Raw genomic sequence first — 17,463 nt, 5'->3', positions numbered from 1 at the left:
CATATGTACTGGGATGTTCCAAGTCCAATCCCATTAGTCTCCTGACTAGCATGCACATTAACCTGTGATTTTGATTTGTTTGTTGTTTAACTCCGCACTCAGCAATGTTCCAGCTGTATGATGGCGTTCTGTAAATAATCCAGTCTGGACCAGACAATCCAGTGTCAACCACATGAGCACTGATCTACGCAATATATTCAGCCGAAACATTCTAGATGGTTTTACTAATGTATCTTAGCAGGCATATACTGACTATGATGGGACATCAGACTGCTGACAGGCATACCCAAACAAGCGAACTTTGTAGCCCACTTTGTGCACATGGCTCCGATTGTACGTTTACCTACCGTGTGTTCACCTGTACCCTTGAAACCTATTTGTGTTCAAGACATGGAAGTACTAAAAGGAAATGTTTAAGTTGTATTTATATGAACATTTTTGTCATCCTGTTTTCCTCCTAACTCAATATATGGTTAGCCCCACTCAACCAAGCCCCTTGTTGGGATCTGGGTCTATATAGGCATCAACTGGAACCAAAAGGTTCCACAGCACATCACTGTCCCTTTAAAGGATTCTGACATACATAACATATCCTGTCAGAAAAACAACAAGAGGCATCTATCTTAATTTATTTAATGTTGTATTTACACTGTACAAATTGCTCCCATGATTCAATAACCTGCTTCTGACTACATTCCTTCTCGCACATTAGTGACAGGAGACCTCTAGTTGCGAAAACATGAAATACTAGAACTCCCATGTCAGCATCCTTGAGCTTCTCACTGATGATATCTTGTTCATGGCAGCACAGTGGATTACAGTTTTCTCTCATCTGGAGTAGTCTTGTGCTTCCAAAAATATTTCTCTGTGTTGGACATTGGAAATTTTCAGGATAGGAACTAATTTTGCTTAGTGCAGGGCATTCAGTTGTCCATTAAATACACTGTATACAGAATACTCACCAACATGCAGCTATATGTTTGTTGTTACTTAACATTGCTGCTATGCTGAATGTTCATTTGCAGCAAAGGAAGTGTACCAGAGTAAAAGATCTTCCTAAGATCGATACATACACTCAATATCCATACATGAGAATGCCATGAGCAGCACGCGGGTTAAATACAGAGTTATACAGAAACAGTTATATACAAATGAGCAACCACCATCATAAATATGTCACAGACTAAACTGTATGTACATTACTAATTCAATAATACTGTATTCACTTGTTCATCATGACTGTTACACCAGTGCACATGTACTCTCATGAAACTGGCAGTGGTACATTATTCCTGTATAATAAGATGACTGTTAGTGGTGACTTTAGATCAATACAACTTGTGTTTTAAGGTGTTACAATATCATGTAAAACATTTTAACAAGTGTAAACTTAAATTAAAAACTTAAGTTAAAACTTAAATGGCTGAATCAGGACGAGAGTTGAACATGCTGTTACTCATGTTAAAATTTCAATGACACTCCTAAAAACAATCATCCAACAAAGTAATTTCAATGGATAATAATTCTGACTTCATTATATTTATTGACTTCACAATGATACTTGTAGATTCTTAACACTTGGTAACACAGGAATGTACAGAACACTTTAGACAGTTTGGAACTTGGGAACATGAACTAGACCTGGGTCAACTATAACATCTGGCATCATGAGAGGCTGGCCTTCATCAGCTGCTGGAGCCTGTTTAATCGTTCGTCAATGTCACAGATCTCAGCTGATCTGTCAAAATACTCGCTCTCATCATCTGTGACAAACAGGAGAAGTAAGATAATACATGAATCTCATGTACATATTTTGTTTGATGTGTCATTTAATAGGCTGATAACTATTTTGGGTTGGCATGCCATATTTTGTACAACCCTAAGGGTTGAAACAGTAACTCTAGTGTTATCGTAGCTGGTGAATGAATGTGTTTTCATGCAGCAGTGAGCAATATTCCAGCTCCATGTTAGCAGCATTAACTAACTCTGGACCAAGTACACCTGTTATTGATGGCCTGGGTATATCCTAGGTACAGTGCCACACAATCAGCTTAATGTAACCACCCAATCCTCAGACAGCTCTCACCACAACTACTTCGGGATTCGATCTAGATGTTTAAGTTTTTAGGTGGACAACTGTCCCTGCTGCACCCACCACTGTCAGGGTAGTTCTCCTTGTTCCTCACAGCTCTCTTCCGCCCAGACTCCGAGTCAGGGGTACTGGCCAATGTAAACAAGTCAAGGATTATTACAATATTAGTAGATTGATGTATCTATACTGATATCTGTATTGATGTTTCTGTATTATTAGAAATTTGTATTGCATTTAAATCTTAAACATGCTGTATCAAACACAGCATTACAGCTATTGAGAAACATAATTTTCTGTTGACATTAGCTTGAGGAGTTATTCAGCTATAAACTCTATGTTGGTTGGTTACTGTCATTTGAAACCTCTGAATGACAAATCAGAATCAAATATTTTCCTCAGGATATTTGGCAGTATCATCAAGATGGGACAAAGGATATATTTTCTTTTTTTGATTGACTGGTGCTCTCCTTGTATCCTTTCTTGGCTGAAACACAAAACACATTAACTTACAGGAAGATGTACAAACATTCATCAGGATGCCTTAACAGTCCTAATTCTCATTTAACCATAATTAGTGAGTGAGGGAGTATGTTTTTGTGCCAATTTTAGTAATATTCCCGCAATATCAATATCATCAGGATAGCCCACTGTCCCAACATGAAACGCTGCATCTGATGATACACAGTTGAAACTAGGGAAAGTTGGACAGTCTCATTATACTTACCACACCAGGACTGGTTTGGAACGAAGTTCTCTTTTGTTTGGAATTATTGTTGTAGTTCCTGAAAATCCAAGTACAGAAATGACACACACTGGGAACTGCTACTAGAATTTCAAAGAGATCTGTCACACGAGGTTGGATTATCTCATGAGGTTGGATTTTCCTCATAAGAGAACAGATACTAGAATTTCAACAAGGTTCTGTCGCCTGGGGTAGAATCAGCCTCTGGGTGTCCACATTGTGGTGAGTGAGTATTTCCCCAGGTGAGAACTAACTTACCATTGTTGCTCCTGTGACATGTAAAGGTGGACACATTGTGGTGAGTGAGTATTTCCCCAGGTGAGAACTAACTTACCATTGTTGCTCCTGTGACATGTAAAGGTGGACACATTGTGGTGAGTGAGTATTTCCCCAGGTGAGAACTAACTTACCATTGTTGCTCCTGTGACATGTAAAGGTGGACACATTGTGGTGAGTGAGTATTTCCCCAGGTGAGAACTAACTTACCATTGTTGCTCCTGTGATATGTAAAGGTGGACACATTGTGGTGAGTATTTCCCCAGGTGAGAACTAACTTACCATTGTTGCTCCTGTGACATGCAAAGGTGGACACATTGTGGTGAGTGAGTATTTCCCCAGGTGAGAACTAACTTACCATTGTTGCTCCTGTGACATGCAAAGGTGGACACATTGTGGTGATTACTATTCCCTAGTTCCCAATATCCCAGCATGTATCAGTGCTGCCTGTCCAACAATCAACAGATGCACTAAACAGTTGATACAGTGACACGCTGTCAGACTGTGATGACAATTAGCAATTATCATAACAGAAAGCCAGTCCTTCCTCCATGTACCATAAACTGTGGTCCCCCATGAAGATACAGGTTAAACCTGGTCCCCAGCTACCAACACTCATGTTTTTATGTAACAGGTGGTTAGACTTGGTTCATGCTTGTCCTTGTATCCCAGTTGCATATCAATACATATGCATACACGGATATCTGTGACTGGCAGTATTTATCAACACTATGGTCTTGTCTTGAGTGAGTTTAGTTTTATGCCACTTTTAGCAATATTCCAGCAATGTCGCGACGGGGAACACCAAAAGTGGGCTTCACACGTTGTACCCATGTGAGGAATCAAACCCGGGCCTTCGGCGTGACAACTATAGCCTAACTATTAGGCTACCCAACCACATTTTCTTGTCTCGAAAAGGAGTAACTTCATACATGGTAAAAAGGTTTCATTGCACAATCAAGGAACAGACACACTATGTACCCACCTCAGCCCTCTATAGGAGGAATCTGACATCCCACCATCACTCAGGTCTCCTTGACTGCCCACTGGTAGGAGAGAAATATCACTTTACTGATAATGGTGCTTTGATACGAAAGTTAGTTGACAGAGAATGGACACATCATAAATGACACAGTTTCAGTCACTACAAGTCCTATTTGTTGTAGTTTGGCTGTTTACCTAAGTGCGACACATTTTGATGTTATAATTCTTTCAGTTATCGCAGATACAGAAAGCAAACACTGCACCTAAAGTAACAGAATAATGGCATATCCAGGAGAGAACTGTTTACAAGTCCTCAGACAGGAGCATCTGCACATGTGTCGTGCATCACGAGGCCACTGCCAGGAGAAATACAGCAGGCATCTCAATGTCCTATAACCCTCATTGCCGCGAGCGACAGTGATCGTTAATGATAATCTGCTGCTGAGGCATGTCCCTCTGTGTATGGTCTCGGGTTTAATACTGTCATATTTACCATGTGTCTCCCAGTCAGACTGTAATCCTGAAAAATCAGCCCCTGTTTTATCCCCTTAAAGTTAAATACAAGACAGGGTGACATTGCCATGGATTGAACCGTTGATCTTACTCTCCCTGATCAGACACCTTATCCACAAGACCATTGAAATGGTTGACAGAGGGGATGAAGTGTCATTCCATATTCAAAAGTAATAAGAACTGACTTATAACTGCAACAACAGAATGATTATTGTACTCACAGGATGAATTCCTTGATCTGTTGCGACTTTGAGCTGAAAATACATTGAATATTTATTATTTACACACCTCATTGTAGAAAATTGTGTTGCTGAACTGAACACATCAAGTTCAGTTAAAACTGAAGTAATTTAAGGACTAAAGAACTATTGAGACTATACCACCAGGTCATTTTGGTAAAATATAATCTAAAATATAACAGACGAGCAACTGACGAGCATGAACAAGGTGACGACAGAGAAATCATCAAAAATGAGTTAACTGATGATTTGCAACCACAGCAGATTATGTCACACACAAGGGACACAACTCTCTACAGTGATCAGCAATATAACCAACCATTGAACCATCTGTACTATATCTGCACTTACCTATAGCTGTTGTACAATCATAACAAATGTAAAATACCAGAGTGATGACATACTGGAAATTTACCTGAAAGCCTACTTGTGTTTGTGCGGCCAGGCGAAGGACCAGTGGATCGGTTGGACGTCCGAGATATGTTAGCACTTGTTCGCCTCTTCCTACAGACACATTTAAAGATTATGAATATGACTATGCTTGGCTTCCATGAATACATATAATTTCCACAATGCAAACTGTTAGGAAGGATGCTGGCATAAAGTCACCCCTGTAAGGGTAGCATGTACGCACGTAGAAGTAATATCTTGCTGACATGAACCATTCAATGTTACATACTTTTTCAAGTGAGATTCCCTCTTTAATCGCTGTTTTTCCTTGATGTACGCTGTGGGGTCAAAGCGAGGGTTGCGTGCACCTGAAAGTATCAAATTAATTTGACATGTGCAAAGAAATGTGACACTGTAAATATTAACTGGTTTGTCCACCAAAATGTTGACTGTAAGACCTGCTGTATCATCACTGATACTATTAACAGGTTTGAGGAAATGCATGTCTACTACAACCTCATACGTGGAGAGATCACTTAAAACCTTACCATTTCATTTCCCTGTCCTAAGTATCATATCAGACATTTGAGAGTGTTTCGGGAGGATGCAGCATGAAACCCAAATGTCATATCCCCTGTTAAACATCTAAAAGAATGTCTCAAGGACAGCAACTAGGGTTTAACATTGCTTAGACAAGTATCCCAGATATGTCACAGTATGTCAGCTAAAGGTGGAAGGAATGTTGACAGAGATTCTGGTCTCAGACATAGACGACTCTAGTGAAACCCATTAGCATGGGTATAGCGTTGACAAATATAGAAACAAATGGGGTAAATCAGGGTTCGAACATACAGTTTTCGTACTCAAGGGAAGTAAAGTATACTGAGGTGCCTTAACACATTCGGGCCACCGGTGCCCCATGACTGGATCAAACTACATCTTAACAACTGCTCACAGGCAGCATGGTCTGGTCTCAGGGTAACAAACACACTATCTTGTCTTGAGATTCTGTTATATCTTAGCCTCATTAGGTCAAGAAATTACAGTAATGACTTGTGGAAGTTGAAGGACAACAATAACTATACCTGCTGGAGATGGTGTTCGGCTCCTGGTGTGGACATAACTCTTTCTAGTCGATGGGGATCTGTCACTGAGGCTGCTTCTGTTTGGAGCGGTGGATGGCCTCTCCCTGGAGGAGGAACGAGGCCGGCCGAACAGTCTGTCTTGTGAGTACGTCCTGTCTCTGTTGTAGGACCGGTCATTGGACAATGACCGCTCTCGTGTGTATCGATCGTAGGAAGATGACCGTTCTCGTGTGGAGGGACGGGATGTCCTCTGTGTTCCTCTTGCACGATCACGCTTGTAAAGAGCTAACTCATTTGTTAAACTTTTGACTCGAACTCGGAGGTTTCTCTCAGAGGCTCTAAGTTCCTCAACCTGTATGAATATATATGGTACACCATCATATCCAAGGTTACTACATTGTGAGAAAACTTATATATATTATATGAAGACTATTCATTGAATCAAGGAATTGACACAAAGTCTTGCAAAGATAAAAGTGGAAACCTGGAATGCTTTTGTTCAAATAAAGATCTCAACATCCTTTATAGAGTCATTACATAGTAACAAACTTTCACCCCTTACATTTGTAGAAAAGTGGAATTGTATGGGTTTTCTGTGTGTCGGTTTGATTTGTGACTGTGTGTGGGATTAGTGGGTGAGTTTTGTATGAGATATGATACAGATTGTGGAATTTGCAGGTGAGTGTTTGATTTGTGAGCGAGTGTTGGATTTGTTGGTGAGAGTTGGGTTTTGTGGGGATCTACGGGTGTGTATGATTTGTGTGTGGGTGTAAGTTCCCTGTATTCCTACTACCCAACCCTCACCTCCCTCCCACCCCACCTACACCTACCTCCTCTAAAAGTTCCCTCCTACTACCCATCCCTCACCTCCCACCCCCATTTACACCTACCCCTTCTAAAAGTTCCCTCCTACTACCCACCCCAATTTACTCCCATCCCCCACCCCACACCCACCTACCTCCTCTAAAAGTTCCCTCCTACTACCCACCCCTCCCCTCCCACTTACATCTACCTACTTCCTTCCCCTGTACTCCTCCTATCAACCACTCACCTCCCACCCCCATTTACACCTACCCCTTCTAAAAGTCTCCCTCCTACTATCCACCCTCACCTCCAACCCCCACTTACACACCTACCTACTCTAAATTCCCTACTCTCCTACTACCCACCCCTCACCTCCCACCCCCCACTACACCTACCTCGTCTAGAAATTCCCTGTACTCCTACTACCCACCCCTCACCTCCCACCTACACGCTCACCTCCTCCAGAAGATCCCCTCCTCCAGAAGATCCCTCCTTCTATCACGTCTCACCACTCACCTCCAGGACCCCCTCTTTCTATCCACCAGCTCCTCTCCAACCTCAACCTGCATTACCTCCTCTAGAGATCCATTGCACTCCTTCTATCCACGGGCCACCTCCAACCCCCAACCTACACGTACCTCCTCTAGAAGATCCCCATTCTCCTTCTATCCACCCGCTCACCTCTCCAACCCCAACCTACACGTACCTCTCCTCTAGAAGATCCCCTGCTCCTTCTATCACCGGCCACCTCCAACCCCAACCTACACGTGCCCCTCCTCTAGAAGATCCCCCTGCATTCCTTCTTCATCCACGCCACCCCTCTATCCACCTACATTGCCTCCTCCTCTAGAAGATCCCTGTACATTCCTTCTATCCACCGGCCACCTCCAACCCCAACCTACACGTATACCTCCTCTCTAGAAGATCCCCGTGCTCCTTCTATCCACCGCCCCACCTCCAACCCCAACCTACACGTGCCTCCCTCTAGAAGATCCCCTGCTCCTTCTATCCACCGGCCACCTCCAACCCCAACCTACACCTACCTCCTCTAGAAGTTCCCCTGCTCCTTCTATCCACCGCCACCTCCAACCCCAACCTACACGCACCTCCTCTAGAAGATCCCCTGTGCATTCCTTCTATCCACCGGGCCACCTCCAACCCCAACCTACACGTACTTCCCTCTAGAAGATCCCCGTGCTTCTTCTATCCACCGCCACCTCCAACCCCAACCTACACCTACCTCCCTCTAGAAGATCCCCTGTACTCCTTCTATCCACCAGCCACCTCCAACCCCAACTCCTACACACATCTCCTCTAGAAGTTCCCTGTACTCCTTCTATCCACCTCCTCAACCCCACCTCCAACCCCAACCTACACTATCCATTCACCTCCCTCTAGAAGATCCCCTCATTCTTCTATCCACCCACCCTCACCTCCAACCCCAACCTACACGTGCATTCTCCTCTAGAAGTTCCCTGTACTTCTTTCTATCCACCACCTAACCCTCCAACCCCAACCTACACGTGCCTCCTCTAGAAGTTCCCTGTACTCCTCTTCTATCCACCGCCACCTCCAACCCCAACCTACACCTACACTCCCCTCTAGAAGATCCCCTGTATTCCTTCTATCCACCAAGCTTCACCTCCAACCCCAACCTACACTGCTGTCACCTCCTCTAGAAGTTCCCTGTACTATCCACCTATCCACCCACCCTCACCTCTCCACCCCAACCTACACGTACCTCCTCTAGAAGATCCCTGTACTCTTTCTATCCACCGGCCACCTCCAACCCCAACCTACACGCGCATTCCTCCTCTAGAAGATCCCCCGTACTCCTTCTATCCACCGGCTCACCTCCAACCCCAACCTACACCGCATCTCCCTCTAGAAGATCCCCTGCACTCCTTCTATCCACCGCTCACCTCCAACCCCAACCTATTGCATTCCTCCTCTAGAAGTTCCCTGTACTTCTTTCTATCCACCGCCACCTCCAACCCCAACCTACACGTACTCCCCAGAGAAGTCTTCTCCCTCCCACTATCACCCCAGCTCCTCCAACCCCAACCTACCGTGCATACCTCCCTCTAGAAGATCCCCGTACTCCTTCTATCCACCGGCCACCTCCAACCCCAACCTACACGCACCTCCTCTAGAAGATCCCCTGTATTCTATCCATCAGCCACCTCCAACCCCAACCTACACTGCATCACTTCTCCTCTAGAAGTTCCCTACTCCTTCTACCCACCTCCCACCACCTCCAACCTCCAACCTACACTGCATTCCTCCTCTAGAAGATCCCCTGCATCTCTTCTATCCACTGCAGCCACCTCCAACCCCAACCCACATGCAGCCTCCTCTAGAAGATCCACTTGCCACTCCTTCTATCCACTCTAAAGCCACCTCCAACCCCAACCTACACCATGCATTACCTCCTCTAGAAGTTCCCTGTACTCCTTCTATCCACCCCTCACCTCCCACCTACACGTACCTCCTCTAGAAGATCCCCGTACTCCTTCTATCCACCGCTCACCTCCAACCCCAACCTACACCTACCTCCTCTAGAAGTTCCCTGTACTCCTGGCCCCGCTTGCTTGCCAGTCTCTGATGCTTGGACTTCTCCTTCATCAAGTCTTCCTCCAGATTCTTCACCAGAGTCTTCAACATTCTCACGTCATTCGCAGCACTCCCTGCTGATGTACTCTTCAGTTCACGGCGGTACTGAAGGAAATCAGCCTCTAGTGATTCTTTGTCTTTCTGTAGACGGGAGTTCCTATGTGAAACAGAAGTGATAGTTCAAATGCACTGAAAACAACACAACCAGCTATCATAAGAGAAATCACATGTGTGGGACATACAGAATAATACACTCATCCTTGTTAGAAACCCTTTCAATGAAACATGTCAATGTTCTATGTCCTCTTTGAGAAGCAGATGGACTTAAAAAGGAAGGACGTTCCAATATCCCTTGGCCATTTTGCATCAGGGGATAATAATTTAACAAGTTGTAGCTGTTCCAGTTGCACAATTACATGTTTCACATGTTTCAGGTTCTTACACCTCAAGTATCACTACAGAGGTGGAAAGGGGTTAACATCCCTACGATCGATCATTGTGAGTGACATTCCTCAACTACAGCAGATTCAGGGAATTGAATTCCTATTCTTCCTACCAGAAGATACTCACTCTTTATGAAGTCTTTCATTTTCTCTCATTTTGGTTTCTGAGATTCCCTGCAATGATAAAAGGTTTGGGATGATCAAAACATAATTGAATCATCATTTTGTGTTCATCTGTGGAGACCACACTATTACCATGCAGCCAGATGTAAGGAAACATGGAGTTGTGACGACAAAACAACCACTGGGGCAACACAACCCACCAATATCAACATGACATAGTGGGTTAGGGTAGGTCGGGTAGGTCTTAAACGGTTTAATTATTATTCAGACTATAAAATGATTACAAATGAATAGGTAGACATGGTGAATGTTTTCTGTATGAAACAAATATAAAAATACATAAAAATCATAACATTAAACAGTTTTTAGTATGATCTATTTTGTTGGGTTTAGCAACTTGGGTGACACAAAGGCATATTTAACTGAGGTAAAATTGTGCCCATGTATCCCTGGATACAAGCATTCTCTCCAGCAACACTACCTGATGCCGCATGACCTTGATTTCCCCCTTGAGTTTCCTGATGGTCTCCTGCAGCTGACGAGGGTCTGGCTTCCCCACATAGGGCAGAGGCAATGGGTAGTGGATCCTACAACAGTCAGTGACCATTAGTCTGGCAACACAACCAGGGGTTTAGATAGTAGCTGATACAAACCCAGAAATAAGCTGTTTATAGTTATTTTCAAAGTGATGAATGTTAATGTTCAAATATTAATTAAAACAATTTAAAAAAACATTGGAAACCATCATTTCTCACATGTTTGCCTTACCCCTACATCTACATCTAAATCTATTATTATTTTAAAAAAATACAAATGAAGGTGTGAACAAATTAAATCACATTTTTATGAACATATCGGATTACTTTGTCAAACTTGTCCTCATCTATGTTAGGTTACCTGTCAAATTCTACAGTGTATGTGAGAATGAGGTAGCGTTTTGAGTTGAGGACAGAGGCTCTTGGTGCGGGTATGGAGGACTTGACGTTGCTGCCTGTCTTCTTCTGTCGGAGAGACTCCAGGTCAGCATAGGTCAGCAGGTCCAGAGATACACTGTCACTGGTCTGTCAACACATGAACAGGTCTTTAAAACTCAGAAGGACGTGTATCAAATCAGAGAATATTGAATGTCTGGAGTAAGAGTGGGATTTAATGTAGCACTCAAGACTATCCTTACATAGTAAAAGGGTGCCCATGTGTGTTTCTGTTTTATATATCTAATGTTATGGTACTCAACCACAGAGATACCCTGCCACAAAATGAGTGAGTATGGTTTTATGCCGCTTTTAGCAATATTCCAGCAATATCATGGCAGGGGACACCAGAAATGGGCTTCACACATTGTACCCATGTGGGGAATTGATCCCCTTAATGGCAAGCACCAGGCCAGGGAACAACAAGTAACATCTTCTCATATGACGTCGCTCGGAAATGAACCAGCAATGCTCTGCTCTCTAGGTAGAAGTTATTCACAAGAAGAATAGGTGGTCATGTTGCATTAAAATGTGACATGAGCATTATAAAGGCATGTACTCAGATTTGTTATCAACAGGAGGGATTGAATCTGTCAGGAAGTTTTAAAGTCACACACATGTATTGTAATATCACCGAAGTGTTTTTCTATCTGTTAACACTGCACCTAGCAATATTCCACCTATGATGGTGACTATATACACTGGTGACCAGGAACTAGGTCTGGCAATACTTTCTTGCTTACTTACATTCTTTCCCTTACTTTAAACAAGTTTTACATGTACACACTCAATAAAGTTGCATTTCAATGTAACATGTTAAGGCCAATGAAATTCTATATTACGCTAACCTCACTCTTATGAACACTGAACTTATAATAAGGGCCAATGACATTCTTAATTATAGGGGCCCTTGAACATTGGACTGATGTAAATTTCAGTTGCCGGCCTATAGTAAAACCAATGTGTTTTATATTTCGCCTTATATTCTGAACTTAAACATATATTGTTATCAGTATGTCAAAGTACCTGTGAGATAGCTGATTCAAGCATGCTGATAAAGACACTAAACTGTTTGAAATTCCCAGTCTTATGTGTGAGATCCTCAATATCTGCAAGGAACAAAGATTACAAATAAAACTACAAATGGAAATGCAAACATACATATGGCAGTGAATTCAGACACAAATAATGATTTAAGTTTGTGACTATGGTATGTGTAATAGAGTCTAGTATTGGTGCCATAATAGCTTTACTTGTTGTTTAACACAGCACTGAACTATGTTCCAGCTATCTGACTGCACTCTCTAAATAATGGAGTCTGAACCAGGCAATCCAGTGATTGACATCATGAACATCAATCTTCACAATAGGGATATAATAACATGTATCAACAGAGTTAGCTAGTCTGACCACACGATAATGTTAGCTGCCTGTTATGACAAGGCAAAAGCTATTCAAGACCAATCCTAACCCCAGATCTTCATGGGTTGGTGCAATAATATCTTCTAATTATTAATGAAAACAAGTTGAAAAGATTAGAGCTGGTGAAACAAACTGTTACCATGGATACCATACTTCAAATTACCAGAATTACTTTCGCGAAGCATGCTAAACATACCAACCATAGTACCATTAAAAAAAGCTTTTAATGTAAGCACAACCAAGCACCACCACACTTAAAGGAAGACTTTTTAAACTGACACCTTATTTGTTATTTATATTAGCAGTTGTGCTTATAATCATGATAACAGTTATGTCCTTCTGTAAGGACACTATGATGACATTTCCAATATTTTACTGTAAATCCCCTGAAAAGTTGTTTGTGTTTTGGAAAAATTGTACAGATGCAACTCATTGAAAAGTACTTTACCACTCACACCAGTGACATAAAGATGTTCCACACAGTCAATTCCAGTATGTTTGTGCCGTTCACATAAATCATTATTACTAATACTATATAACAAACACTACGCCAAAAACTTCTCAGAATATTAACCAGAACCTGGTTTTCGATGCTTTATGCTCTACCTTCCATTGAATTTATTTTATTTTCACTAAGTTTATAAGACAAAACTGAATTTTTTACAGGACTCAGGCTTTAAACTTGAGGCTAAACATACAGACATGATTACTTACACACTGCAGAGGTACAGATAAGCTGTGAATCTGCGTATATTACGTAAATATTTATGTGAAAACTCAATTCTTATTAAGTTTATTGTGTACAAGTATGCTTGACTTTTTGTGAATACTCAGTAAGTTTGATCTTACATGCTATAAATCGACACAAAAATGTCGATTCATAGCCTGTGTACCGGTGCTTAGATAAAATAACAGGTATATTCAGAGATTCTATTCCAACACATGAACTTGGCAACTTGCAGTCTTTCTTATCGTTTCTCATATTACACCGTTTTACAGATCCAATATAATTTATTATAAATAACATTTAAACTTTATCATATTTTTACAATTAATGGAAAATGGCAAAATACCCAATTGAGTTTGAGTGAGGTGGGTACAATTTATTTGGTTACTAAAAGGAAAATTAGGATACCCAATTGAGATGAAAACAAGCGCGTACATAACTCAATGACCCAAAAGAGTTATCTGTAGCTCTGACACTGCCTTATATTTATGCTGGAAATGTCATCAAATTCAGACAGTGTACTGGCTTGAATCATATATATATCTGCATTGAAATTTCTATATTTTGTGTCCTGTGTTTGGTAATATAATTTAAGAGGACCCATTCAGGATTCAAACCCACACTCTCGAAATAAGACACCTAATTGCCAGCACACAAAAAGAGCAATCTAACACTGATCGGCAGAATGGGTTAACGACTGGATAACTTTGTTCTTAGTGTAACAGTCTGGATGTAGCTAAGTCAGTTAGCTATCAGGCTAACAATAGAAGGATGCTCACAAAACTGGTTGCATGTCATATGACATGTGACCTACAAGTACAACAGAGCTCCTCCGCACAAGAGGTTGTGGTGCTGTATTCTGGTATATACAAGGAGCACAGCAAAGTGGTAGGTCCCTGGATGACTGGGTCATTCATACCCGATATATTTATTAATTTTGAAAATTACACTATATTTTGTAACATCCTTTTGATTTCATATATGCAGAAGTTGTATCATCTTGTGGTACAGAACCGTAACCTAAATTCGTGGATAACCTTGATTCGTTGATCGCGGAAATTATCATGCCAGATCGAAAATTAAGTCTCGACTGACGTCACGAAGCGGTACTTTTGATGTACATACAATGCCACGCCTCGCTGACAAATAAGTTCTGAAGCTCTGCATTACACGCAAAAATACTAAATATAATTGTCCAGCATTGAGATAAATAGCCCCAGATCACTAATACCACCATTACCAAATTTTATTTTTACAAAATGTCAAGTAAATAAGATACGGTTAGCTCCAAGCTTCTTACTTCTCGTTGTCTGCTTTCCTTAGTGTCAATACTTACTGCAGTAGGATGTCATACATTGTGGTAAAAAGTAGCCGACTATGTAATCCACGAAACAAGGTGACATGAAGTCACATTTTGTGGGCACACGAATGGGTGATGTTTGCAAATGGCTTCCGTAAACAAACGTTTCATTCATGATTGGAATATTCGGCATTTTCAATTTGCTGAATCAATGCATAAAATAATCAGTGCGTATACAAAATGAAATCATGCATTTAAAATATGAACTTCGCAGCACTTCCCTTATATCCACGAATCAAGGTTATGCGTGTATATATATTTTGACAAGACCTTTGGGTGTAACATACTATGACAAATTGACAAGTGATCAGTCCAATGGAGTAGAATGTACCACTTATTTTGTGTTACTATTAAATACACATACTCATCCAGCTTAGGAAACTGTTAATGTTGTTTTTAAATTGAACCAGCATTTTGCATTTTTTTACACTAATGACAGAGACATCAAGAGCTGTATTGGGGGGTCTGAAGGTGTTTGGCCATTTTTAATTGCATCTTATGAAACAAAAGCATGAATCCACAAAGTATATGAAACACAGTCCTTAAAAAACTATGAAACGACTGCGTTTACATAACATCCCCAATTAACAATGATTAATGCTGAGTTGTATTACATTTGTATAACAAACTTCAGGAAGAGGTTGGCTTTTAATTTGCGTAAGACTTTCTCAACTGTCATCGATTTAGCAATACAAAGTTTCTGTTAGATGCAATGCATACTTACAGGCGGAGTCAAATGTTGCTCGCCATTGATCTGCTGACAACTTATCTTCAACTTCAACCAAAACAGCACCTGCTTGGCTTTCGAGAGTCACAATATACTCAGATCCACGGAATATATGGGCACTGCTAACACTAGCATCGCTTACGGATGCCATGATGACGCTGGTGAGAGAACGTAAATCAAATCAACCTAAAATCTAAAATAATAGCAACAGCACGTTTCAACACGACTTTGGAAAGTGACAGCCACCCCTTATCAACACTATGCCATGAGTGTTTTCATCTTTAAATGATGATTCCATCAAACTTATATGTAAGGATAATTATAACTTCGGACACACCAGCACATTTGTGCTAAGTTGTGCCCTCATTTGCTCAGGATAATTATATGTTTGCAACTTTTTCCAAATCATCGTCTTTCAAACAAGGCGCTGTCAGACATATTGTTTACCGCGCATGCGCGTTAGGATAAATATGCATTTCCGGTGTCAACACGCACATACGTGTCGAAGCTTGTTGCTAATGACGCGCAACTTTAAAAAGTATCGAAAATGATCGCCTGGCTTACTTTAGCTCGTATAACCCTGCGGAATTTGCACGAAAGTTGAAGATACGATGTTTACAGTATAGTGTGATCAAATATCCCAGATGTTTATCAGTTCACAGGGGCTTGTAACGCTAAAAACTGCCATCAAGGCATATACTATTTTATTGAGCTGACGGGGTCTTACGGTACTGGCTGTAGGTGAATTCGTAACCAACCAAAACCGGTTCGTAGACGTGGAAATCCGGTGGATTCGTAGACGGATTCGAGCGGTGAATTCGTAGACGTTATTAAAATGGGGAAAAGTTCATCCTCAATGATGAAATTAAAAGATATGTATTAGGTAAGTATCGTCATTCAACGTTTAACTACGCAGACCAGCAGAGAAGTAGCAGAAAACACTTCTTTAAGAAAAAACACTTACATCTCCCACACAGAGTACTTCGCAATCAAAACAACTCACCACTTCCTAAATAACATTCACAACAACTCAGTGAAACCAGTTAACATCTAAGTAAAATTCAAACTATATATTCAATTATTTATACACCGTCCTACGATAATTCACCGATCCTGAACCGGTTTTGGATTCACGCATTCACATAATTGAAATAATTTGGCGTCACAGATAAAATGATTGAACTGGTTTTGTCCTCTTCTTTAGAAATGAACGAAATCACCGTCTCCCTTAGTACTATATAAAAGGAAAAGACCCGTCAGTGATAGTATATGCCTTGATGGCAGTTTTTAGCGTTACAAGCCCCTGTGTATCAGTTGTCAAAAATCATATCATATCATATTCATATCAGTACATTTAGAAGGCCAAGGAAGGTGAAAGTTTGCATGAATGATAACGAACAGAATTATTCTAGATGTGATGAAAACGAGAAATAATCAGTAATGACCGTCGGTTTTGAACAATGACGCTGAAACCAAGCTTTCTCCTTTTTCTAAAACAATACAACTAATATGAACCAGATACCATAATCAGTTACAGTTTTAACCCGTTTAGATCACTTACACACCGCCCCGATATAGTTTGCATAATGCACCCAAAAGCCTGCCTCCCTTTCCCTCTCCACCCCAATGTAAGTCACGAGTAAGTTTACTTTAGAACCAAATCGACATAATATCATGTGAGGCAATGATGGTTCTGAGCGAGTGGAGGTTGGGGTAGCCTGTATATATGAAGTTTATTTATGGTGTTCCCCTCTGTGATAGTGGAGGGTGGGGTAGCCTGTATCTATGAAGTTTATTTCTAGTGTTCCCCTCTGTGACAGTGGAGGTTGGGGTAGCCTGTATCTATGACGTTTATTTATGGTGTTCCCCTCTGTGATAGTGGAGGGTGGGGTAGCCTGTATCTATGACGTTTATTTATGGTGTTCCCTCTGTGATAGTGGAGGGTGGGGTAG

At 41.3% G+C, this 17,463-nt stretch overlaps 1 protein-coding gene across 1 annotated transcript; it reads right to left on the bottom strand.

Annotated features, from left to right (window-relative positions):
- Positions 1–619: 619 nt before the first annotated feature.
- Positions 620–15,950, bottom strand: LOC124285185 (centrosomal protein CCDC61-like). Its single transcript, XM_046721371.1, has 15 exons — positions 15,509–15,950; positions 12,302–12,384; positions 11,202–11,365; positions 10,786–10,891; positions 10,309–10,355; positions 9,679–9,895; positions 6,322–6,673; positions 5,526–5,604; positions 5,262–5,350; positions 4,829–4,861; positions 4,096–4,156; positions 2,817–2,874; positions 2,530–2,576; positions 2,156–2,229; positions 620–1,763 (listed from the first exon to the last, which is right to left on the bottom strand). The coding sequence occupies exons 1-15, from the start codon at positions 15,660–15,662 to the stop codon at positions 1,666–1,668; spliced, it is 1,662 nt and encodes a 553-aa protein (XP_046577327.1). The 5' UTR covers positions 15,663–15,950; the 3' UTR covers positions 620–1,665.
- Positions 15,951–17,463: the final 1,513 nt, after the last annotated feature.

This window comes from Haliotis rubra, unplaced genomic scaffold (assembly GCF_003918875.1).
Source record: "Haliotis rubra isolate DU_JTF1 unplaced genomic scaffold, ASM391887v1 Scf354, whole genome shotgun sequence".
Classification (NCBI taxonomy): Eukaryota; Metazoa; Mollusca; class Gastropoda; order Lepetellida; family Haliotidae; genus Haliotis; species Haliotis rubra.
The sequence above is the reverse complement of the archived record's forward strand: the minus strand, read 5'-3'. Positions and strand labels throughout refer to the sequence as shown.

Bases quoted from the DNA above. Each gene is read 5' to 3' on its own strand.
- LOC124285185 (XM_046721371.1), bottom strand. From the start codon at position 15,662: ATGGCATCCGTAAGCGATGCTAGTGTTAGCAGTGCCCATATATTCCGT. The intron at 12,385-15,508 runs GTAAGTATGCAT...TGTTCCTTGCAG, and splicing joins AGCAACATTTGACTCCGCCT to ATATTGAGGATCTCACACAT. The intron at 5,605-6,321 runs GTATAGTTATTG...TGATACTTTCAG, and splicing joins CCGAACACCATCTCCAGCAG to GTGCACGCAACCCTCGCTTT.